The sequence below is a fragment of the Diadema antillarum genome, unplaced genomic scaffold (assembly GCF_040938485.1).
Source record: "Diadema antillarum isolate AM-2024a unplaced genomic scaffold, OU_Dant_1.0 seq00000292_RagTag, whole genome shotgun sequence".
In the NCBI taxonomy this organism is placed as follows: domain Eukaryota; kingdom Metazoa; phylum Echinodermata; class Echinoidea; order Diadematoida; family Diadematidae; genus Diadema; species Diadema antillarum.
The window spans coordinates 495,983-523,554 of NW_027271318.1; the positions used below are offsets into that span (position 1 = coordinate 495,983).

The window sequence follows — 27,572 nt, forward strand, 5'->3', positions numbered from 1 at the left end:
TGTTTTATTCTTGGAAAAGCAAAATTAGAATAAAACTCTGATCTGTGCCACAGAAAGGGAATCACATCTTGACAAAACACACAAGGTGTTTATAAAATTTTTAGCAACATGTTCATATTTAATTGTTAGGTAAGAGATGCACTTTTCATGCAAATTTGGGGTTCTCTCTTTTCCTACATACAAGAAAACATAAACAAATCAAGACAGTGAACAAATGTACTCAAAACAGGTTAATATTGAACACCATGTGCATTTATTAAAATATGTTCCAATTCAACTTTTCAAGTCACAACTGAAATATAAAATAACACTGAAAATAAAGCTTCATCACCCTTAAGGAACTTGCATTCACTGTATGTAAACATGTTCTCAATTCTGAATGTATTGAGTTTTTCAACATATACCAGCACAGAGGATTTGCATTTTTACCCCCTTCTGGTGGAGGGAGAAAAAAATCCATTACGATGCAAAATAGAAGTTACACATTCATGGCCAACACAACATCATCAATACATCAATTTACACAAATACATTTCCATGGTGCTACTCAATTTTTTAATGTGTCCATTTCTAAGTAAATAACAGTGTACACCATCTGTGCCAGCCACAAAGGAAAGGAATACTATGAGTTGCTCATTGAACCCAGTCCCAATGAGGACTCTGAAATACGAGTTCACAGTAGCTACAAAATACACCATCCACTAGTTAAAATTGTACAAACCAGTACGATTTCTTCTTCTTTTTCTTTAAACTTACATCTCAAATGTCACTTAAGATCATCAGCCAGATCAACACAACATATCAAGAAATCTGAAAATTACATTGTAACATATATAGGCCTACCAAGTGTCCTTGGCTAGCAGTTTGATACCAGTAACAAAGAAAAAAAGATATGCTCACAGGTTGCACATATCTTTTTGCAAAGGACAAAACATGAAATAAGGACCAGTCATCTGATCAAGGTAGCTTGGCAGGACAACTAACATGTTTAAGCCATTGCATCATTCACTTTAATGGTCACTCACCCTGATGTCTACCCCGACACATACGGGTGACTTTACTTGAACAGGAAAATAAAAGACAAATGAACCAGTTCCCTTTTCTCTGATTTGCAAATGAAGAGTTTGTTCGCAAAAACCAATAAGTCCATTTTTGAAGATTTTGAAGTACAGTCTCTGTCATAAAGTACAAAAAAAAAAAAAAAAAAATACCTTTTAAATGATATACTGGTCACTACATATAAAGGTACATTTTTGAATTTATGGTCAAAAGAAACACAAATTCTCTTATTATTCTCTTTATTTTTCTTGACCTTTAATCGCAAATATCTCCATTTGGCAAATATGGACTTATCGGTTTTTGCAAATAAACTCTTCAAATGTTTCTGGTTTTACAGTACCTTGCAGATATCAGTAACAGCAAGTAGCTTCAAACACAAGCTCCTTGGTAACAGTTAGTATTTAATGATAAATCCTGGAGGCCTTCACATGCAGTTGCTTCAGCAGCAAATTCTGCATGACTGACAGCCGAAAGAGTGCATGCATGCCGATAGTCCAGATTCTGGATGTTTCTATAATTCACAACCCCAACCATCTGCACATGACCTGTCATTGTGAGTACACCTCAGGTCATCATATATTACGTCCATGAGCCTGCTGCCCCGAAACGGAGGTTTCCACATACTACGCTGTCAGATATGGCAACTGCTCTATTCTTTCTTATACCACCCAGTACAGCAGCAAAAAGACATTTCAGTCAGTGGACTAGCATACTAGTAGCATTGTCACCAACTAGTGGAGCCACTGAAGAGGATAACACATCCCTTTAATACATATACAGCTGATCACTCTGTCAAAGTCAGCATGAATAAGTGAATACGACATAATCACTTATCATTCAGCCTAGCCTCTTTTATTGATGACATTTTAATCCTTTCCCCCCATTTTTGTTTAATCTACAGCCAGAGTCCTATTTTTTTTTAAAAATCTATAGCCAATGTGTACAATGGACACTAATCATGACTAATTACATCATACACGTACTGTACTTGCAGAAGATGGCAACTGCCGTCAAAAGGAAATGACAACAGTCCATTTTACCAAATATGAACACTGTTGGTATCTTCATGGAAAAAGAAGAAAAAAAAAAACAATACACACACAATTTTGCAGATCTCTTTCACTGCACATTCTGAAAGTCAACAAACCCAAACCATGTCTCTTTCAGATCATAGCACACTGCAGATGTACAAACTTGATGCCTAAAAATGTACCAAACTCATATCAATGACATCAACTGAAAGTCAGGAAGCACTTAAAATCCACACCTTTCAAATCAGACATGTATATCCATATACATTAACAAAGGGCTTCCCTAAAAACATATACCATAACTTGTGCAACAACATCAACAAAAACTTTACTTTCTTCCTATCAAGAAAGGAGACTCTATCACATGAGCATTCCAAACCATTCAAGTTTTAAAGTATGCATATGTCACAAAAAGTGGGTAAAGATTTACTTTTATGGTAGAGCACACTCTCCTCCAAATTTTGAGTTCCACATGAGAAATGAGGGGGGAAAATAAATGTTCAAATTCAACATCTATATGGTGTACCATGAACACCACATTGCAAATCACTTGATACACATGTGGATGCATCTATTACATACAAAACACAAATCAGTTGTGCCTTCGGGGGCCCTTTACAAACTGGACATTACAAACACACATTTTCCTCACTTGGTTTGTCAGAGACTGATATACACAAGATGAGATTCTGTTTACTTATGACTTTTGACACTTATGATTAAATATACAAACATAATATACTTGTACAACACACTCAAAACTCCACTACATGTCACTGTTACATATTGCAGGGGAAGATGATAATCATACCAACTTCTGAGAAAGATAAGGCTAAGAATAACAAATGCCATGAGAAACTCAACTTGTCAACAAGTCAAAACTTGTGAATGCTTTGCTCTGGACTATTACACCAAGAAATGTAAGTTAGCATCAACAGATTAATGGGAGAAGAAGAGTTAGTGCATGCCTACCTTTATAAGGCAAAAAGGAAAAAAAGGTGAGAGATCAACCAAGCGGGGAGAGTGTAAACAACATAGTAGGACCTCTGACCATGTTAGCTCTTAAAACTAATCGCACAAAGCACAGAAGACAAAATGGCATCTTCATGGCTAAGCGATAGATTTTGACATATAAGATCAGCCTGAAAAAAATTATATAACTATAGAACACAACACAGTGTGTATTCAAACATTGTTTTGATATCACCGGTGTAGAGGTACACATATTTATTGGACCACGGAATTCCCTTTCAAACTCTTCCCCCCCCCCCCCCCTTATTTTGTGGGGTCATTTCTTAGTTGCTGTAGATTGGAGAGAAGGAGAGAGATATATGTGCAGATACACACTAGTAAATTACATGACAGGAATACTGTACTTGTTATCTAGGGTTGTTTCTACAAAGATATAGAAATTATGTACTACTGCTCAAGCAAACACACAGCAGAGACCTATTGCTGGTTCAGAATGCTTATAATGCGCCTCCCTCTCATGGACAATGAATACATTCTTTGTTGTTGTTGTGGAATAAACTGGTAGTACTGAACCATATCCCTCCAATTCATACACAGTTAAGTTTGATTTACATTGGTAAGAAGACAATAAAACTGATACAGTGCACTCCTGTAATAACAAAGTCCTCGGCACCATTGGAATTATTTTGTCATCTCGAAATTTCATCACAGCTGAACAATCACGTATGTATAATACAGACGATCATTTTGGAATCTCAATTTTGACTTCATTGTAACAAACTGCATTATAAAGGGAGTGCACTGTAATTGTAATGTTCTCTGAGGCTATGGGTGCTACTGACCAGTCTAGAGATTCAAATAACAACAAAAAAAGTGTTTCCTGACATTTAGTACATAAAAACAAAAACCCTGTTTCTCCTTTCGGAAAATATAACAAAACAATGACCTTTCCAACTATATCAGAACTACACATGCTGTTGTAAGTGAACATTAGTGAGAGACAAATATATAAATAATTCAAGGCATGTTACTCCTGTTGCCTCAAAAGCTCAGGTGCTCTTGACAGAAATGGGGCTAAAAAGGTTCTTTAAATATTCCCTTCTTGCACTCACTTGAATACAGAGAATATTATCAAGGACATTAGAGCATAGAAACTATCACACCGACAGTATAAACGCAGGAATCTCTTTTTGGTTTTCTTCTTCTAATTTTTTTTTTTTTGCCACTTGAATGCTTAAAAAAATGAAAAAAAAAAAACCCAACAACAACAACAAACACTACGGAGGACCACAAATATCGTATACAGCAATATCACCCATAGTTATGTACACTATAATGTAGTAGGCCTACAGGTGAACATTTTCACATAAGCCTTCAGTGTCACTCTATATGTGTGCAATATACTACTACAAAGTAGTGAATAATTATGATAAATACTGCTCACAGTGAGTCCCTTTTGTCTTTTTTGATGGATCATGCACTGGGCCTTAGAAACTGACATTTTCAGGTACTTCCATCTACACCCACAATGACAGATATATACATGTCATCCACAATCCAACATATCTGAAAAATATGCAGGGTTAAAACAATATGCAAAGTGTCATAGTAGATTTAATAGCATGTGGGCCTACAGTCACTGTGAGAATTCAGAAATGAAAGTCTCCTTGTTATCAATGTCCATTCACTGCAAATATTAGAAGTCAGCAAGACTCACTTGAGCTTGTTTTGAAATACTATTCAACTATGAAAATTCAATAACTAAACCTAATTGAAAACAAACCCATCACAACATGGAGAACTGGATGAGCTTTACAGAGCCATTGGCTTGAACAGCATAAGAGAACACTGAAAGAGAAATGAACTATAGGATTAAATATAATACCCGGACACATGTCTGTTCAGCTCGGTGGGTCTTCACTCACAAACACTGTCAGCATGGATTCTTGGAGGTAGTAAAATTTGCATGAATTTTCTATCCCAATGCAAAGTAAATAATAATGCCTAAGGCATAAAGGAAGCAAAGTTCACTAACATTGGCCCAGCAGGAAGTGTTAATGTTAGTATGAGTGCAAAACTTTCCACACTTATAGCAAGTCAAACATTAGTCCATAGAGGTTACCTGTACATCTGACAATTATTCCTTATTGCACATTAATCTAATATATCAGGACTTTTTGGGAATATGACTGAAAACCACTTTTGTTCCACCAACAAAACTTGTCATCTTTGGTCGTCAAATTCACTAATATTGCTCAGTCTTACATTAAAAAATTGTGCTGAACTACGGCCTCCGTGAAGGGGTGCTGACATGATTAGTATTGCTGTGGTCAGCTGTCCTATGCCCAACACAGCGTGACTGCAGTTTGAGGTCATGCAACCAATAAAATGCCGGGAGATTAGCAATAACAAAGTTATCCATGCCTATCTAGTTCAACAGTGCTTATCTCAGAACAGCATGGGAGAGAATAAGTGTTACAGCTTGCTATACACAGTCAACACTGTCAACACACACTGAAAATATTCAATAGCATGTTAAACATTTTCTCCTCAAGTTCTACAGAGCTTTTGTGAACTTTATGAGTTATATGAATAAATAAGTCCTTTAAAAAAGTCTCAGTGCGTGTATACAGGCACATAATGAACATTCAGGTATGATACATTGCTATTAGTTCACATCCACTTTCAGTACATGCAAGCTCACACATGACATACCTCACAAATAAATTATCTTATCACTAAAAAAATACACATTATGATAGAATAATTATTGGGTTCCTTCACAGTAAAAAAGAATATCAACATACCACTTCAAGAGGATAAATATAACAAGGGTAAAGCACCTTGGTCTGCACACACATGCACATGGAACGACAGGAATAAAGTCAAAATATTCTCATAGACTTTGTCACTATACATAACGGTGATATGAATATAATAACAAATGGCTAAAAACATCACGATTCCATATGCAGTCTTCAACGTTAAAGCCTCATTTAAAGGTGATAATTCAAACTTTCACACATTTTTTTGTTTGTTTCATAGCAAGAGCGTAGACTGACAGTATGATGAGATTCATAACAATATAGAGCCAAAAAACTTTCAACTTTGTCAAGGCAAACAATATGCATTATTGCCATATAACTCCACTTAGTTGGTAACCTCCCAGAATAATACTACCGGTAATTAAAAAAAAAAATACTGTGAATACCTTTCACTGCACATCCATCAAACCAAGAAAACAAGTGCCATATTCCCGTTCCAGACTTCAGCACACTGCAGAATGGCCAATGCATCAGTTGAGGTTATGTGCAACATAAAAAACAGAAATTGTAAATGAATTACAGGCATAGTATCAATAATTTATCTACAAAAATATTCATTCTCAAGAAGTTGCATGGTGTCCAATTGATATGCTGTTGTCTTCTACAAGTTCAATCTTACTAACCAGAAATAATTCTTGTGAGAGTTCCACCAGCTAGAGGTCAGGTGGAAAGTTGGCCCAAACATGTTTTAAAAGTCCCCCCATGACTCAAGACCCACTAATTTCAAAGAACAAATGAGCCACAAATTCTTGTGACTGGCATACTCCATCACCGGTTGAGACGATGCACGGAAGGAGGAAGAGGTTGTGGCTGTCGCCGTGGAGACGATCACGGTCGGTGGAGCACCTCCCCCTGCCTGACACGCCTCTTCAGCTCCTGCCAGAGCAGCTCGCGCTCCCGCGTCACCCCTTGAAGCATCCCGCTGTTCTCCTGTGCCCGTCGCGACAGGTACGGCAGCACATCGTCCACTGGGCCGTACGGGACATACTTGTAGACCGCATAGCCCATCTCTCCTGTTGATGGGGACGAAACGGAAGAACAGAAGGGAAACTCACTTTCAAGTTCAGTGAACACCACTACACTTTGACAAAACATCTAACATGTCATGACTACAAAGTCTGTTCAAACTTGATACGACTTCCTTTTGCTTTTTTTGACATCAGAACCTTTTTTTTTTTATATGTAGTAGTCAGAACTTGGTTGGACCATAAGGTAAATATATGATGGATTTGATATTTGACTAGATCTTTTCCTTCACATGACAAATACATTTACATGTATAATCAACCTTTCATTCACTATAAAAACGCAATGCCTTGCCGACTACATAAAAGATATTAACAAACACATGTCACATCTATTTATTAGACAACGTATGCATGTTTCACAGACAGATGTGCAGTCATTGTAAGCTGTAATAACTAGAGATACTATGAGTGGCAGCCTGCAGACAATCAACCTTTTGGAAACATACAAGTTGCTGGGGGGGGGGGGGGGGGGAAGGGGGCTGGGGAAGCTCACTAGTCCCAAGGGCTTTGCACAGATTCAACACCTGTCCAGAATGACACTCCAATAGAATAAACTCAATGTATGCGACACGAAGAAACACTATGCTAGCTGCATAGTCTACAGACTGCACAATTGTGCTCGTGTACATGTTAAGTTGGATCCATGATTCAACAGACATGGCAGAGTGCTCTCTTTCTTTTAATGATAGTGAATGGAGGTTGTTAAAGGTTGTCTAGAGCTCACCTAATGGAAAAGACACCTGGTCACACATCCCAAGAAGCTGGCCAAAGTACACCAGCCTATCCCTGGGACCAATGTCTAAATCTTGCATCCTGTAACAAACAACAAACAAAAAGAAGGGTAAAACTGCTGCCTCTGCAGCATAACAACAACAACAATAACATACAATTAAATTGCACTATATCTATCACACCTGATACTCTTGGTACATGAGAGCCTGCATAAGGCAAAGCATGCTGTGTACACATAATGCATGCTGCATCAGTGTCTTAAATCAGAATTGATTTCAGTTTTTAAAAGCATCTTTTCTTTTGTCTATGAGACAGCTGTGTGAAGTTTGTTATGGTTTTTTTTCATAGAGCATCAAAGAGAAATCATTCATAAGTCTTTACGGATTCCAATACAGCTAAATTCTTTAAATGAAGGAAGTAACAGAAAAAGGTCTGATCAATATCAATGCATAAGGGATTTTGTCATTGATGCCTAGTCGTTAAAGTGAGCTCTACTCGAAGTGCATATTGATTATGTAAAATCACATAGAACAGTGTAGATTTCATTCAGATAAGACATAAGGTGGGAACTTTAGGGATTGTTTAGTCTTTCACATGTTTAAAAAATCAGGGATACAAGTCATAATCATAATCATACAATTGTATGCATATCAGATGAGATAGTGATGTCATTGGCTAACAACAGTCCCAAAAGACTGAACACAAACTTTCCTATCATTTATTTATGTGCTTAACCCTGTTTTAACTGGGGGGGTCAAATTGACCCCACCCCTCGACGTTTCGCGCCACGATTCTGCAACGCGCAAAGATTTTGTCGCGTCGTTTCATGACTTTTTTCATTGAAGTCTCCCGCACATTTTGAGACCAAATTTGTGACGTCCAGGTACACCGTTCTGATGTTATGTAATGTTTTGCATACTGTAAAACATGATATATTCGCGGCACGAAATTTTCGCGAATTGGAACTGACGGCCTTTTTCGTGGCATGAAATTTTCGCAAATTACCACTGGCATTCAATGCATATGGTGTAAACAAGAAATTTCGCGTGCATTTTAATTTCGCGAATCTTGGCGCTTGAAAAATTCGCAAAATTAGAATGCACGCGAAAATTCATCTTTTAATTTTTTACAAGATAATTGTTTAATGTGTCTTGAGGAATTCTGACACATAAATTTAGCAATCCTTCAGTCTTTTTATTGGAGTTACAGGGGAAAATATGATTTCTTGCATAATTTTGCGTAATTAATTTACTAAAAATAGAAAATTAATATTTTTGTATTGTATGACCATGTAATCTTGTGGTTGACATCCGGCTCTATATTCAGGCAAAATTTTGCGGCAATCGCACCATCAGCAGCCGAGATCTGAAGGGGGGATCAAATTGACCCCTCCTCAGTAAAAACTTGGTCTCAAATAGCCCAGTTAAATAGGGGTTAATGACTTCAAAAAGGAGAATTTATGCTCTTGGCACTAAACCATGCTAGAGTTATAATTATTCAGCATCGCTGATTTAATTTTCGCAGGGAGTCTTATGGCTGCTAAATTGATGACCTACAACTGTGATTTGAAGCCTACCATTTTGTACAAATATGATAATGGTTAAAAGTCCCACTGACCTTTGAACTGTGTGCTGAACAGTGTCCTCATTGTGCGAGGCCACCATTATGTTGATCTTGCGACCGGCCTGGATCAGATCCAGCACCGAATCCAGGCAGCGTGTGTAGCTCTCGTTGGTGGCATCGTACGTCGGGTTGACAGGGTCCTCGTAGCCGATGTCTGCCGCCCTCTTGCGCTCCTGGTCCATGTAGGCGCCGCGTACAAGCTTGGCACCAAAGTAGAAGTCCTCCCTCCGGGCTAGCTCCAAGTCGACACACATGGTGTTGTATGTTTGCTGGTGGGTCACAAGAGGTGTTTGAAAAATCATGTTAAGTGAAACCAATGAACCAAGTAGGCCTCTTGACATGATTTTGGGATATATTCTACCAATTAAAACAAAAATAGTGAATGATAAATAAATGATAAATATGAAAGTTCATAAATACAAATGAATGATAAAATATGCAAATAAACAAATAACAAATTTATATCTTAATGATTCCTCTTTGATTTTGAAGTGATTTAGTTCCTCCCATTATGAAATCAATAATGCCATTACACAAAGATGTAGAGACCAATTTCCATACAATATTTATTTTCTATACAGATCTGAAATTGGTCTTCATATTGAGTTCACACAAAATGCAAATCTTGGAGTGTTGGTAACTCTGTTGATGTTGACAACTGAAATTTGTCTCCATCCATTATATCTCTGTCAACAGAGTACTTTGGCCATCTCATTAAATATGGTTTTGTTTTGTTTTCACATCACAGATTGTCCTGATAACCAAACTGTGTACCTAGGAAAGCATTTTACAAACATGGCTTCCAAGGGGCAAGTTGTTTGTGTCTTTTAAAGATTTTAACCACTGTGAGGCCATTACAATGATGCAAGACAGTCAGCAAAGTATGAAAAATAGTCACAACACAAAGCTGTATGGTTTCAGAAATATCAACAGACAACACATGTCATCTATAACATGATCAGAAAGAATGGAGTACCAGTAGTAAGTAACGGGTGTGGCATGCGGCCTACCTTGAGATAGCACTGGTAGGTGTTGAAGATGATGGGCTTGCTTTTGTTGAACTTCCGCATCATCTCCATGGTAAGGCGGCTGATGGCTGGCTGGAAGTAGGTCTGCTCCGCATCCACCATCAGACGGACATTCTGGTCTCGAGCACACTATGAAATAAATTAATATTTTAATTGAAATCTTAAGTTAATGGTTATCCAGTAAATATATATTTTTTTCCTATTCTTTTTATATATACCATCAATGACAGGAGCTTCAATGAATTAGAGAGTCACTCCCTGAAGTGTGGAAATTATTGAAGTATTGGATGACATTCGTGTTCCCTCTCTGAAGGAAATGGGGTAGGAGTAGATAAGTGTACAACATGGGAAGGCCCTCTTCAGGATCGTAGGATGAACATTTGGAAAAGTTCATTTACCTTTGCAAGTTCGTTGACCCTCTGCAGCATCCTCTTCATCTGCTGTTCCTCCTCCTCTGTCAGGGTGAACTGGAGGAGCTCTAGTTTGTCTCCCTGAATTATTGAAAAAACAAAAAAAATAACACAAACAAGGTTTGGATTACTATGCCTGGAGAATCGGCATCTGTCGTCCCCTCCCTTCCATTCATGTTGGCAGCCCTTCTGGGTCCATTTGTTAGCACCCAAAAAAATGTTGGCAGTAGTTCTATGCTCTCCAGATGATGGTGATGATGATGATGATGATGATGATGATGACGATGATGACGATGATGATGATGATGATGATGATGATGATGATGATGATGATAACTATATATTTTTTTATTTGTTCATTTATTCATTCATTTATTTATTTATTTATCTACAAACACATACACATCAAGTTGACAAGTTGATATCAAATTACCTCAAAGACTTTCAATAAAAGAGTCAGCACAATCCTTTGCATTCTTTCCACTTTATGGAACACTTCAAAGATATCTTTCTCAATGGGATACTTTGATCACTGATCAGCTGAGTGTTGGATCATTCTTGTGAATCTAATATTGTAATTTCTTTACCCTACAGGTCATCCTGTCAAACTATGTCGTCTATCAAACACATGTCCTTTGAGAATCTCCTCTTTCCAACCACCATGCTCACCAACAACAGTATGCCTAGATAAAACACATCAGGCAAACTTCAAAGGGAACTCACTCCATAAGAATAGTTCTGTCTTATGAAGCTGCAAGAGATATCTGAGGTGATGATGTCATCCCATCGTCCCAACTGTAACATGTGACTGTTATCACTACCAGTACTTCCTCACAGCATGAGAAAGTCTGAAAATGCATGATATTACTCACTCATTAAAGTCAACCTTAACATGATTGTGGACCCCTCCCCCAAACAGTGTGCACTTTTAAGTTCCTCATACCTCTAGTCTTGGAGCCTTGAGGATCTTAGACAGCTTGAGGTCAGGCTGGACAAGGCACTCCCAGTCCAGCAGGTCAATGCAGCTAAAAAGACAATAATAAAAAAGAAACAAACAGAATTAAGAACATACAATTCTACCATGTTCATAATGCTGCAAGAATGTCTTGGCATACTGCTTCACACAGCTAAAAGGCACAACAGTTTTAAAACTGACATCGAAAAACACAAAAATACTTGGTGATGCAAGAACGAATATAATGTGATAAACCACAACATCTTAAAACTTAAATGTATGTAAACGACAACTCCATGTATGCATTCACATTTCCACTTTGTATCTATTCCCTGTCTGATCCTGATTTTGATGGCCAATTTACACCTCAAAAAGTAAGCATGGGAAGCGCTACATCTGTTAATCAGATTGTTGTGTAATGATACACAAAGTTGTCACTATCCCCTTCCAATCCACTATGATGACCGAATATGTCAATTCACCTCCGGCCAGTCAATGACCCCTACCAATACTGCTCCACCTCCAGTGAGTCATCGACCTTTGTCATCCCTGCAGTATACATCTAGCCATCTAATTCATAACCAGGTTGAGTCAAACCCAAACATCCTGCCCTTCCCCCATCGGTTACTTAGAATTGTTGATGAATCAAAGTCCAAGAATACTACCTCTTTTCTAAAACCAGTCCCACCTATGTTTCTATTACAACCAAAGTTTTGCTCAATTGAAAACCCTTACTTAATATGAAGACTCCACCCCATTCACCCTTTCATAGTACAATGTATGTCAACCAATGTGTATCATTTAATGTATGAAGAGAAGCGTATCATTGGAAAGGACTTGCAATCTGCAGCTCAAAGAGAGGAGATCGCTCCCAAACACCTCTCACAATGCTCTCCAAAATATACTTAACTGTGCGCCATGATACTTCATTGAATATACTTCTGTAAACTAAACTTGTCCCAATACACAACAATATCACTGTTGGGGTGACAAAACCCTGTATCTCAACAATGTCAAATGTTCAGGAGAGCAAAAAAACATGGCAGCCAAAAACATTACCCGGTATGTGAAATGGGATCGCCTTTCCTTTGACATGCCAAGGCGGCTTCTTTTTTTTTTTTTTTTTTTTGGGGGGGGGGGGTGAGACTGCTATCAAAGATTTAGACAGGACATTACTCAACTGATTATCTGACAAGAAATCCAAAAGAGTGATTTTCACCAAAATTTGAGATACGAGGTTCTATCACCCCAGCAACGATATATCTATGCCATATACCCATACATATGTACATGAAATAGACATCTTTGCTCTTAAATGTACATTCCAGTGCATCTAAAAATGTAAACAGTTGCTTCATCAAAGTACATTACCCAGCTTTCACTACAATCTGCTAGACTCTTAACCAGTCTCTTCATTTTAATCTTGATCTAGTACTGGTATATTAATCTCTCCCAGCCATCCTGTAGAGGTCAATCTATTTGTATTATCCATTCTTCCAGTCTGCATCTATACTGCTTAAATGGTTATGTCAATATAGCTGGTATGTATCTGTATACACTTCCTTGCATAACAACAGAGCTTATCACACACTGGAACACACAGAGAAAAGACACACACACACATGACAGAGCTTTCTCCTGCGTGACATCACACAACAGGGGATCACATGCCCTATATGGGTTTTTACTGTGTTCCAAGAGAATGGTAGCAGTATTGCCGTACTGCCTGCCTTTCCCTTTGTCCCAACTTCACATGTCCTTCAGATATCAACTCTTACTAAACAGATCACTAAGATGTGAAATATAGATGGCAGTGTGTAAACACAATACAGCAAGTAAAACTGTGTTTGTGACAGACAGTAAAGATAGAGACCATCTGTCATTGTGAATACACATATGCACACACACATACAGACACACACACAAAAAGACATGAACAGACATACGCGCGCACAAACACACACACACACACACACACACACACACACATATACGCATCTATGGTGGAAATCGAGGACATGAATCTGGTCCACCGAGGACTCATTCGTATATTAGCATACAACCGCGGACTTATTACAGTAATGTTAATCGAGGACCTACAAACATACAAAAGCAGACTGTCTGGAACGATCTGCGAACCGAGGACGTCCTCAGTTCACTGGGTGTCCTTGGTTTAAATGTAAAGTTCATGTGTATGTCCTCATTTTCCACCATGGGCAAGTGCAGACACACACACATAAAGATACAAAGACCTTCTGCCAATGTATCACAGGCTCATAGTCATTGTCAATCATCACTCGTCAAAAAGGGAAAATTGAGTCAATACAAAAACTTTGTGGTATTCAAATAGAACTGGTGACATGAAAAAAAAAAAAAAAAACAGATGAGCACAAGATTGCAGCACTGAGCTAGATGCTCAGAGTTCACGCAACCATCTCTTACAATGAATTCTGATGGACAAGCTGAAATGGGCCGTATCATAGGAGATGGCTAGCATTGGCTGGTACATTTCATCACATTGATCTTTGCCCCTTTCCCCTTCCTGAAAGGAGAGTTACGGACCCCTATGAAAACCAGCTCTGCTGATCAGGGTGTTTCACCCCATGATGTGGTAATAAATTCACTTTAATTCAAGGATTCACACCACTCACCCGTCTTTGTCGGCGTCGACCCACGTGAACCACTGTCCACACTCGTCCCGCGAGGTGATGCCCATGAATTCCAGCTCGGAGACGAAGCGGTCCCGGGTCAGGAGGTGAGACAGGAGGTCAACGTGCTGGTCCTCCTCCTCCCCCATCATCCTCAGGAACATCTGACGGGTGCGTGTGATCACCTCCGACAGATTCAGCTGGACATGATGCAAAAAAGTCACAAGGGAAAGACGGGACTCAGGTTAGGTTCATTGCAGAGACTTACCCTAAAGCATTCAAACTGTGTTTCTCTCATTCTCATGGACACTATGGTAACTGTCATGGATCCTGGTATATGTCAAATAAATAATGTTTGCGTGCATTTTAATTTGGTGAATTTTGCGAGAGCCAAAATTTGCGAAATTCAAATGCATGCAAAAGTTCTCTACTTCAATATATGCACTGAATGCCAGTGGCAATTCGCAAAAATTTCAGGCCAATTCCCCCAAATTTCGTGCCACAAAAAAGGTTGTTGGCTCCAATTCGCAAAAAATCTGATGCCATGAAAATATCTTGCTCTACAGTGGGTATTGCAGAATCCATATCTCAACTGATGGACGAATTGCCCTACATCGATATAAATAAGCACCAATTATTCAGTGTTGTAGCATAGTAGCTGTGACAAAAATCATGGGCATATATACTTGGTTTGGACTCAAACCAACCCGACTACTATAAGGGATAAGAACCAACACCAGCTATGAGGTGGAAACCTGTTAGTCTAGCAGATACAACACCAGTCTCGTAATCAGGAGATTGTTGGTTCAAGCCCAACCTGAGTATGTGTGTATACAATGGTTATGTATATAATACATTTGTATGATTCTTATCCAACGTACTATACTACAACACTGAATATGCGGTGCTTCTCTGCATCAATTTAGGACTATTTGTCAATCAGTTGCAATAAAAAAACAACTTGGCGCAAGAATGAATTAATTCTAATGTGCTATCTATCAAATTTTTCCACGTTACACTGCTGCAATGATGACAAATTTGGATGCATGTACGATTAATCTTTATACAAATGAGAGTAAACAGATGTTGCATACCCTCTTACAATGACAAAATTGACATGATATATGCCAACAGAAGTACCATCATGCGTCACTTTATTCCACTTGACAATGTATTAAATGTTTGTTTGTATTCTTAATTCTTTCACTCTCCCCCATATACTAGTAGTCATGAGTTATTATTTCTATCATGCTTTGGATTAACCTTCAATTTCTACCCTTATGAATATGGCATATCAAAGTCTAGCTACACTTAATTTATTTCAACCACAAAAAACAATATACAAACATACAAAGAAAGCAAAACCAGATGTGAGCTACTATTGTAAATCATTCTTTTACATGTTACTTAAAATATCAGCATATCCAGAGAATGCAAGTTCCCTCATTTCTGCAGTTTTTGTTTGTGTGTTTCTTTCTTTCTTTCTGGCCATTCATCTGTCATTGACTTAGTCATATCAAATTTCCTCAGTTGTGTCTAAAATTATCTCTGACACATTAAGGCTATCAATAGGCACAATAAAAATGGACATCTGGACAGGTTTCAACCTGGCAGACTGGGACTTTTAATAGTCACAACCTGAGAAGCATTAACCCATTGAGGATGGTTTGATTTTGCTACGACACGCATTTCCCATAGACACCTGCCCAAGTATACTTGGGACTCGTCCTCGACAGGTTAAGAGTCTGAAACTCACCAAGATCTGAGGTCTTCCCAGCGCCGTCAGCTTGATAGCAGTGAAACCGTCGTCTGATGTTGCACCTATTTACAACATAAAGACATATTATATTCAGAATACGGTGTTGTCTACTGATGTATTGCAGATTCTGATATTCAGAGTAACATCACGGCCCTCCCCTCTTTTATGGGAATAATTTGTATTATTATAAAAGATATCTACCTCCACCAAGGAAGTTATATTTTTTCGGGCATTGGTTTGTCTGTCTGTCTGTTTGTAAAATATAACTCAAAATGGTATGAACAGATTGAGATTGAATTTTCAGGAAAAAACTGATAGTGACACATGGATCAGAAAAATCAATATGGGTAGTGATCTAGATCACTGTGGGGATCCAGGAATTTTTGCATTTTTGAAGGATTCTTTGTCAATGGAAAATCACAATATGGAAAGGAATGAGCAGCTTGGCAGATGTCTGCACTCTCCAAGTGCTTTTCTAGTTTTTTTTTCTTTTATTCTACTCTATTCATTATTGAACTCTTCTTTTGCCACAGTGTAAACCCCCTGTGTGCCTCATTGCTGAGACTGCAACGCATGCATGCCTTTTTAGAACAAAGCTACGGCTATGACGCCATAACACAACTTATTGATCAGTTTGTGAGCGGTTAGCATTTGATCAAAATATGTGAAGTTGGCAAGCTGTTGAAGGAGTCCAGGTGCGAATGTGGCTCACAGACAGTCAAAACTAACTAGATCGCAATGCAGAATCTCACTACAACCCTAGGTATGTAGTACAATTAAACATAACTCAAAAGGGGCCTGACTTTTCGATCCTAACAGAATCTTCGTCAGAGGCAAAATGACAAACAGGCATGGGAAGCAATGACATTATCATATAAAAGGACTACACTCAACAAGAACAGTCAGGGGAGGGCTAGGGACACAGAACACAGAAAACAAAAGGGAAGGGTTGGAGGTCATGGGCAAGGAGCCCAACAGGTCAAGGGAGGGGGATTAAAGCAGGAGGGTGGACAGATCCTTAAACATTGTCAACCTCACCTGCTACTCTGATGCAATTCATCAGGGTCTCCAGGTTGTCGTCACATTTCTTCTCGTCAGTGTAGAAGTAGGTCCTGGCACTGGAGACGCCCTCGCGGCGATCTCCAAACTCGCGGTGGGCCTGGAACTGTCTCAGATGCTTGCTTTCATCTATGGGAGAGGGCAAAAACAAAAATGACATTTTTTTTTTCTGAATCATCATTGAAAATGTTACATGTCAAGTAGGTTTGCTGTGTAGAGTAGATTATCTATTTCGTTACCGTTGCCTGATTATATTGTTAACCAGATCGCCTGAGGTCAGACCATTCCCTTGCATATCTCTGCATTGCAAATGCAGGTCCCACTCAAGTCAATACACATCTTTTAATGTCCTTGTAAAATGTTCAACATGTGAGAGCACTCTCATTTAGCAAAATATCTGATTTGGCAAATCATCCCATCTCTCACAGGATATTCACATCACAGGATTAACGGGTATCATCTTACACCAGATTAACTGAAAGATGCCTCACCATTATAAAAAAAAACAAAAACAAAAACAAAACAAAAATGAGTGATACCGTTCTGTGCCATCTCTGGTTTACCAGATAAGGCTGGTTATGCTACAGTACCATCAAACCTTGAACATTGAGTATGACTCAGAACTATCATCATAATGACGTTTTCAGCATTTTTAGAAAACTGCATCACCAGAACCATGATATAACGGATTAAATGCTGTATGCTTCATAATATGGACCAGCTAACCAGGTAATCGATAGAAATATCTGAATTTTTGTTAACCATTCTATCTCCAAAATCTTTCCAAATGCAACTTGTTTGATATGTTGAGAAAAATGATTACTGATAGTGAATTTATAGATTTCTATAAAGTTTAAGTCAGAATCATTTTGGTTGATTATCAAGTCAACTTACAACTGCATTTCTACTCTGTTGTTACAATTGTATATGTCCCTGTCCTATAGTGTCTGAAGTTGTTTCTTGTTTTAGAATATAAATACTTCATAAAATAGCTTCATAGGACATGTAACATTCAGAGGTGAAGCTATTAAAATCTACAACAAATATGAGATAAATTTCTGGCTCATGGCGTATGGTATGCCAAAAAGGTGTTAATTCTAATGTTATGAGATACCCTAGTGGTATGACTGATCTTCACAAAAGTGACAAAGAAGGAAAACAGTCAGAGAAGAAAAGATGATGAATTCTACGAAATCACCAAAACTCAAGCCACGGGATATCCATCACCTGCAGATTAGGAAGATTTTTACCCCAAGTAGTGCATTATTTTGGGACTACAGCATAAAGTCAGAGCAAACAAGTTCAGATATTGACGGAAATCATATGGTTTTTTTTTCTCTTTTTTATTTTTATTATTGTTTTTTTGTTTGTTTGTTTGTTTGTTTTTTTTTGGGGGGGCACCATAAACAAGCTTGTGATTATCTGGTAATCTCAATGCATTTCAGATTTATATACCTAGGTACTCTAGGAGGCTTGATTTGATACAAATATGACATCAAAATTAAACAAATAAGCACTCTTAGCACAGCCACACGACTCAGTGTTATTCTAACGTGCCAAAAGTTGCCAAATTTGATGGCCTTCAGTGTGTTGAAACATGCTTGATATTCTCATTGTCTTTCCATTTTGACTGTTTATGTTCTTACTAATCCATTTCACTTATTTCATCTTTTTAATCTTACTCCTGGGGTAAAAATTCTTCTCTATCCATTCCCAAAGTACGTATATGCATGAAAAATGCAGAGGATACATCCAGCCCCCAGCACAAGGAAAGAAAATAGCATTATAATTGATGATGTGTGAGACAGTACTAATGTGGTTATAACCTAAAAGCTACAACATGATATCTACATATCTCAGGAAAATACAGGAGTACAGATCCAATATCAGTCTAAAGAGATGTATTCAAGGCAGACCTCATACCAACTGTGACACAAACTCTATCAGAAATCTAAATATGCTTGAAGATGTATCACCGTTAAGAGACCTGCATGATTATAGACCTGTATGTTATGCACATATTAGAAAGAGCCTGTCATATTAATGACAGAAAATATAACATCCTTTCCTACTCAGCAGTACACATCCTCTAACACTACACAAGTGCAGTACACATCATACATACATGTACACATACAGGGACTGTCCCCACAAAACACTTGGCAGAATTCTGCCATTTGTTCAAAACACCCCCCCCCCCCCCGTAAAATCTTAAATAAAAACAAACTAACTAACAATATTGACAAATCATGATCATGTTGACAAAAATCCTATTCGCGGTGAGCGCTCAGAAAAAGCCCACAGGAAACCAGAAACTATTCCTGTTGTAGGTGACTTGCAAATGTCAATGGAATAAAAAGTATCAATGTCACGAGTGATGAAATATGAAGGCTGCAACCACTGTGCAGAAATGAGAAATCACACCATTAATCATGGCAACTCTGATTACTTTTTGTTTTGTTTTGTTTTGTTTTGTTTAGCTTTTTTTTTTGGCATAACCCATATCGGAGAAAGACTAGATGGAACCAGCTGAATTAATTATCAATATCTCACCGAAAAAAAAAAAAGAAGAGAGAAATGTTTCTGAAACTTGGTAGGCTAATGGCTAAAAGTGAGAGGCATTTTAACCCATTGAGGACTGACTGATTTTACTACAACACGCATTTCCCATAACACCTGACCAAGTGTACTCAGGACTCGTCCTTAACAGGTTAACTGTGACATAATGCTGCAGCAATAGCCGCTAACAAACGGAACTTCCCTGGCTCCACCAGCCAATCTCTTTGTGACATACTACATGCATATGTGACAAATACATGTTGTATTTCGCGAGGTTTCTATTTTCACAAATTTTGCGTGTCAGGGGCCATTCGTGAATTCAAAAACATTTAAAAATATAACATGAATGCATACATTTTTCCATTCAGTAATGTACTCCATAATCACAAATTTAACCACTTGCGAAATTGTCAGAAAGTCCCAATTCACGAAAAATTAGACTCGCTATTTAGTGTATACAGTGCATGTACAGCACAGACTGCAGGGCTTCCTCCCGACTCCATTCTACCCATTCCCACTGGAAAAGGCTCTCCAGTGGTTTGATCACTGCATAACATACAAATACTGTGTTACAGAGCTGTTAGCCAGAGAGATAGTCATAGAAATACTGTAAAAGTGGAAATTTTCGCGGTGTTGAAAATTTCGCGCATTTCGCGCAACGAGAAGTTAACGCAAATATTTCTGCGTGCTATTATGTTCCAGTACCTGATGTCTTGATTCCGCCAAATTAAAAACACGCTAAAGTCTTCTGGCGAAAAATTAGTCATGCGAAAATATCCACTTTTACAGTAGTGCATTAAAGCATATGTAAATGATCTACTACACACAAGAAGCAATAAAAGAAAAAAGGTAGTGGGGAGGGGAGGCAAAGAACTAGCATGTTTGCAGCATTTGTGGGTATAGTGTGAAATCAAAAACAAAACATGCAGTGCTCTGGACATTTCTTACTGTATTCAGCTTCAGCTTGAATTTCTGAATATTGTAGGGGAAAAATAAAGGGTTGCGGCAAACGAGGAAAAGGAACAAAATCAAGCAAAATGCATGGCATCATGGCAAAGTAATACACGTGAATGAGAATATGAATGCAAACATACACGCCCACACACACACACACACACACACACACAAACACTCACATGCATGTATACATATAAAAAGAAAACTTTTGAAATGGGCAAAATTGCAGGATTTTTTTCTCATTTTTATATATTTGGTGTTTTCTTTTGGGGATGCAGCTAATAAATTATGTGTATAATTTTGAAGCCAGGAGGAAGGGGACTTTTAAAATAAGGAAAGTCCATCCTAATATTACAGTAGCATGTACCGGTATGTTGCTTTGTATGATAAAAGAAGTTATATCATATGAACTGATAAGTATAAAAAGTAAGACCAATTGGCAACTCTGTGTGACGTAATTGTTGAGCAGCTCTCCATTTGTTTTGTACACAAAATTTCACAATTTCACAATTTTTCATTTTTCTAAAAAATATTTACACACAGACAGAACTTAAACTGCGTTTGTACACGCAAGCACCTATTACTCTTAACATCTATGTCACACACAATTTCCAAGTTGCCTTGGTCTCTAAGTATGAGTTCACAGCTTTTTAAAAACAATGTTTATTTTTGTTCCCCACTTTTCACTGTTCTACTTTTCTGAATCTTTTATTTTCATGCAAAGCAACATTATATCAGGATGGAATTCATCTCTAATTAATATAGGCAAATCACATGCAAATCTGGTCACACAGTGTCATGCATTCAACTGTAGGGTACCAAAATGGGTCAACAAAAAGCAAATTTTGAGACCAGTCTAAAATCTGACAACCATATGCCTTACTGTACATAGACAATGGTGAGGAAGCATAGGAGATTGTACTAGTAGATGTAATCTATATCCTCTATTGCCAATAATATGCTGTGCAGTAATTGGTCTGCACAGCATCATTCAGGGCATAGTGCACTACACAACACACACATGTCATCAAGTATATGGATTTATCAATGTTTTGGAGTTTCTATGTACCAATACCATGTGTAAAGCATTGATATCAATATCAGCCTAATGGACCACTGTGTAAATCATATATGACCAAGATTAGACTTTGTGACATTTATGGTTGGGATAATTTTTTTTTTTAATTTTTGGAGGAATATTAAACATGTACACATGTATATCAGGTACTGTTTCAAGCCACTAGTGATATCATGGATACAGTGTAACTCAGTGACAGAAATAACAGTATTCTTTTTTTTTGGTGCTGTGATATTCTTGCCACAGTCTCTCATTGCATGGTATATTTGGTGAATTCATTTCAAACAAAGCCTGCATTCAACATGCTTGACTAAGTACAATGAGTCGCCCTTTGCAAATTTCTGCAATAGACTCATTTTTGTATGCAGGGTCCACACATGAAATAATCCCACAGTACTCACTATAACTGTATTGTACAGAACCTTTGCAGTCAAAAAAACAACACAGCTTGCCTTCCTCTTTCTGCGCATTTAACTGCATGAAAGTTCAAGGAGCTTTTTTGTTTTTTCTTCCTTTTTCTTTTTTAAAGAATATTCCAAGCACCAGAACTTTGCAATTTGTGATGGACAGCCGAGTCAACATGAGGCAAAATATCTGCTTCTCCCAACTAACTGCTCAACAAGTTGTGCGCAATATTATGCAGAATATATCAGTGGAAGTTTGAGGAAAATAAGACAGTCAATTCAAAAGTTGAAGTGCCATCACAGCTGGATAAGGAGACTACTACACTTTAATATCATTATGGATAAAGTGACAGGAACAAAGAGAAATACAAACCTTCTCCCTCTGCTCCGGATATGCATGACCTGAAATGAAAGAAGACAAAAGGAAGAATACTATCACGTTTCACCTGACAAACACATCACTGCATGGCTGATCTGTGAGCAGTGAATCTTACAACAATTGATGGAGCAGCTTATAATGCTAGGTAAAGGCAGAATACAGCTGAAAACAATTCATGGGCACGAACCAAAAAGGAAAACCAAAAGTGATGCCTCGGCTGCTTATCACTACAAAAAGGATGAGCAGAGTGTTTTGCGATGTACACTGTAAGTTCAGTGACGTTTTGACTTTTGACCCTGTCAACATCACCAATATTAAAACCTGACCAGCATCTTAATTAGGTGGTCTACCTGTCGTGTGTGTGTTTGGTGGTCGTATACATGCAACTCAAAGCTGTGGAAAGTTATTGAGAGTACACTACAATACTAAGGAGTACAGGGCTTTCAGAGCATTTCGCTTGAATCCACAAGCTACTCAGAACCTCTTGAAGCATGTCACTCACTGTTTAATTCTACAACAGACCTTTAAAGCATACACCAGTGGAATTGTTTATTCCTTCAAAGTAAATCCCAAAGCAGAAAGAAGTTATAAGGACTAACAGATCTATGCACGCCTGCCTGTGCAAACACAAAAATGGTATTTGTATACATGTTAATTTCTTTCTGGCAACATTCCAAAGGCTATTTACTTTGATGAAATTTACTATTCATCACAGCCATTAGTTGTGTTTTTTTTTTTCATTTTTTTTTTTTTTTGCTTTGTTAGTTTGTTTGTTCAGGGGTATTTTTTGAGCGTTGTATGCTTCCTTATACAGTCCTACCTCGGTTAAATCTAGCCATTACTATTCTGAACCTCTTTACTATCTAGACATGGGCCGACACACAACTGTTCTTCGCATGTTCATGTATGCTCATCACAAAACTTTATCAAACCCCAAAACAAGACACCAATTGTTGCGCAAATACGAGGCAATTGAAAAACACCCACCAACTAAAAAATAGTGGAACAATATCATCCACAATGCCACCAATACAAGGAACGGCATGCAGCTCATCTGGTCAGGGAGATGGCAGAGAGAGAGAGAGGCCTCCAAGGTTTGATTATATTTGTTTGTCAACAAACTCAAAGAAACAAAGACCAATAAGAATGCTTACTCCATCTCAACATCCACAGCTTTGTTGTGTGGAATGTCCTCCTCCACGCTGTAGTCCAAGATGGCACCCACTCCGTAGCGGTTCAGCCTCGCCACTAGGGGCTGAATAGAAGGCTGGTCCTCCCCAGCTACAAAGTGACCATAGAAAGTGGCCTTCATCAATGCCTCGAATAGCCGCTTGCCCAGCATCTTCCTAGACAGGGACAAAAGCTGGAGAAGAAATTTGATATTAAAAAGCAGAGAGAGAAAGCCGATACTTTCTGTATGAGTGAATGGGTCAGAATCTAATGTGTACATCAGTTAGTTTCCCAATCACTTCCTACATTGCATTTGATATGGCATCTTTCAGAACTGTACCAAAGAGGTAGTATTACCTCCTTGTCTGTACCCACTTGACTGCAAAGTAGTGACTTGATATAAAACCAACGTGTGCAGAGACTCCAACCCAAAGTACCTTCTGATCTGGAGATTCTCCCGCCTGAAACCCCTAGCAAACGGGAGACGTAAAGTTGATGTGTGCGAAGCGCGAAATTCCCAGGGTTCTAGATGCTCTCTGGTGCTATCTAAGGCTTATTTTGTCAACATACGATAGAAATATGTAAGAAATCCTTTCCAACGGGAGACAAAGAGCCAGGGCGGGAGAAATTAAATCTCAAACGGGAGAACGGGAGATTTTGCAAAAATGGGTTTTCGGCGGGAGATCTCCCGTCGAAAACGGGAGAGTTGGAGTCTCTGCGTGTGTTTTACTCATCCCTAAATATAGTCCAATATTTGTATACATACAGACTGTTCCCCGAACTACGAAGTAACTTGCACCATAGGCCACCATTGAAGCACTTTTCAAAGATCTCCTTCTCTTTTAGTTTTTGAGTCAACAACACTAATGTGTAATCTCATCAATGAGCAGAATATTTTGTGTTTAAATTCAGAGCACATGTACGTATACTTGTACAATGTATTAAAGAATTGTCCAACAGACCCATGGAGTGATTAAAGTTTAAAGGGATGTACAGTGTAAGATCTCCTGCTTTGAGAATTATTGGCGTTTATGACACAAAAGTTATTCCTGATAGGATCCCACTATGAATCAGTGTCTACTGCCATCAAGTGGCTATATCAAGTCCATCCCTACATGTGAAAAGCAAAAAAATCATTCTTTCAATCCCAAAATGCAGTTTGCCAAGTAATTTTGTAATTTTCTTAAGGATAATGCTAACAGCAGCAATGCATTTTTTTTTTTTTTTGTAAATATGAGTGGGACTTTTGTCACCTCAATTGTGACATGATATTAATTTCTAAGAAACAAAATCGTCAACAAATAACCACACTTCTTTTTCCTTCAATCTGGTATTTCAAGTCACATGTATTGTGAGCCTGGATTTAAGCTGAACAAGAAAGGAATGATGGTGCTTCATATACTGTACATCACACAATTACCTTCTGATCAGCAAACAATGACTGGACCCCCCCCCCCCCCCCCCCCCCCCCCCCAACTACAAACAGTGCAATGATAAGACCAGTTGTGCAGACATACACATACTTACAATTTAATCTCTGAATGAGATAACTGCCATACAATAGCTGCTTACACAAGATCAGCCTACATGTTGTAGGGTGAATTCATGGTAGATCTACATGTAGATGTTTTTGTGTTGATATTTGCATTAATCGTCAGTTTGTTTGCTTGGTCAGTCTGCTTGTTTGACTTGTTTTGTTCTAATATGAAATCACAAATCTTGTCCCAGTAACCTTAACATAATCAAGACATTAATAAAACCAATCCAACAACATTCTGGTTGGTATCTCTCATAGAATCTTGTGAGATGTACAATGTATGAACTGCTTTACCCACTAAATCCCATGCAAGCCACACTTTTTCAGCACCCTCTTTACATTTATGTATGCAACTTTACAATAAAAGTCATGTGATTTGGTAAACAATACATTTAACAGTCATTGTCTAATACCACCGTGTCCATTACTTTGGATCTCAAGACGAAAGTAGCCATTGCTGAGGTACGATAAAAGCATTTTACACAGCTGTACTACGATTTTAATCACGAGGAAAGGGATATCACTTATTCAAATATCAAACTCTTGTACCAGTGCCATTTTCTTCCTCAAGTAGTCATCTATTGACTCATGGCTGATTATAGGAGGGCAGGTCTTTCTTTATGCTGAACATTAATTTGATTAATTTGGATTTACACTACATCTATTAGGGGAGAAACACAAAGCAGAAAGTACAAATGAGTTTTTGTTTTTGTTTCTTTCCAATTTCATGTTTTGATTAGTGCTGGTGTGAACAAAATGTGGATCTTTTGTGTTTGGGAGATGCCAGTAATTTACAGAGATTTTTGGCATTTTCATCCTTCTTCATCTCATGTCTCAAATACTTATAATTTGTGTTTTAATCTTTTATACCTTTTAGAACCTATTACCGTAGTTATGGGATGGGTAAACTCGGCCCCCAGCACACGCATTACAAGTGGCCGAGTTTACCCGCTAGGCCGAGTTTACCCATAAACTACAGTATACAGTGGTTGTACTGTATTGCCTATGGTGGTGTATAAGTAGAGACGTGGTGTATTTAAAGACATGTTAAAAGCTCAATTCATATATTCAGGACAGTTGTTTGGGAGATAACAAGTTACAACACCATATCTGATCTGACATGCACCAGAAACAGCGCAAGTACTGAACTTGAAATCATCCACTGCTTTGATTTTCATAAAAAACAAAAACAACGCCAGAATAAAGTAAAAACAGTAATAGTGACCAATATACAGTATGTTCAGGCAATGCCCACCTATATAGTTTAGCTTCAATAGAAATTTCATTGCATTTTTTTTTCCCCAGGGGGAAGGGGACACACCATAACCACATGCACATGTTCTCCGGCCATGTCCAATACCATTTCTTTGGAAGCACAAGGTACGATAATACGCCAGAGGCGGACTGTACCAGACTGGAAGAAGAAGAAGAAGAAGACTTGGTATTGCGTAATTGCATGATTTTTCATCTTGCATCTAGTGACTGGTGTACATTTATTCAAATTGCTTAATATTAGAATTAGGCCTACTAAGTACTACTAGAATCTACCCTTGACAGCCTACACAGCACTTAGGAGCAAAGGAGCGAGTCACGCATAATCACCTTTTTGTTGTGCTTTATGAGGAACTCGAACTGGCATAGTTTCAAGACTAGCGCTGCTCTGCATATTTCTGCCGTTGTCTTACTCCGATATGCGGTGACAGGACAAGAAAATGAAAGGCTCTTCTGAGAAGTACAATCCACCTGGGCTTGTTCTTGAATTTGTTCCTTGCTTACATCACCTTCAACTCCAACGTTGGCAAGACCCTGACCTTCACGTCTGTTGTCGAGTTCAACTTTTGTTTCCAAGTTCGTGGCGGGAACGCTCTTATATCTCAGCCTGATGTTAGAGTCTGTACTTCTCATACACGGATGTAAAATTCCAGATCCATGTTTAAGGTTCCAGAAAGTTTGGGGCAGGGCGCATCCACGTCGCAAAAGAGACACCACACGGCAAGCCATTTTGCCGTTGGTTATGGTTGGCTACTAGTACAAATGTGTGTACGAGTACGACTACGACACCGACCGAGCCGAGCGAGGCGAGGGGACCGGGCAAGTGGTAACCACGTTTTCAGTTCACCCCGGAAATGTCGTAACTCCAATCTACCTACTTCTTTTTTCTTTTCTGTTTTTACTCAAAAGATGTGAGTTACCAGTTATACCGTATGGATTTCCAAGTAATATCAAATGAATGCCTTGTTCCCACGTTACAATGTATGTGAAATGTCGCGAACAATGTCGTGAATGGTCAGTTGTGTAATCATAACAAATACATGCGCGAAGAGTACACACATACCGTCCCGCCGTCCAGATCCAGTCG

General features: G+C 38.3%; 1 protein-coding gene across 1 annotated transcript; it reads right to left on the minus strand.

Moving 5' to 3' along the window:
* Positions 1-6,499: 6,499 nt before the first annotated feature.
* On the minus strand, positions 6,500-27,186 carry LOC139730112 (proline dehydrogenase 1, mitochondrial-like). Its single transcript, XM_071641016.1, has 12 exons — positions 26,816-27,186; positions 23,661-23,869; positions 22,501-22,529; positions 17,109-17,258; positions 16,068-16,132; positions 14,315-14,511; positions 11,652-11,733; positions 10,697-10,789; positions 10,281-10,427; positions 9,265-9,539; positions 7,640-7,728; positions 6,500-6,900 (listed from the first exon to the last, which is right to left on the minus strand). Exons 1-12 carry the CDS (start codon positions 27,116-27,118, stop codon positions 6,716-6,718), a joined length of 1,824 nt encoding a protein of 607 aa, XP_071497117.1. The 5' UTR covers positions 27,119-27,186; the 3' UTR covers positions 6,500-6,715.
* Between the last annotated feature and the right edge of the window lie 386 nt (positions 27,187-27,572).

Excerpts from the sequence above, each read along its gene's own strand:
- LOC139730112 (XM_071641016.1), bottom strand. The coding sequence starts at position 27,118 with ATGAGAAGTACAGACTCTAACATCAGGCTGAGATATAAGAGCGTTCCC. Across the intron at positions 17,259-22,500 it reads ATCCGGAGCAGAGGGAGAAG|ATGAAAGCAAGCATCTGAGA; the intron begins GTTTGTATTTCT and ends CCTCTCCCATAG. Across the intron at positions 10,428-10,696 it reads GGGTCAACGAACTTGCAAAG|TGTGCTCGAGACCAGAATGT; the intron begins GTAAATGAACTT and ends TTTATTTCATAG.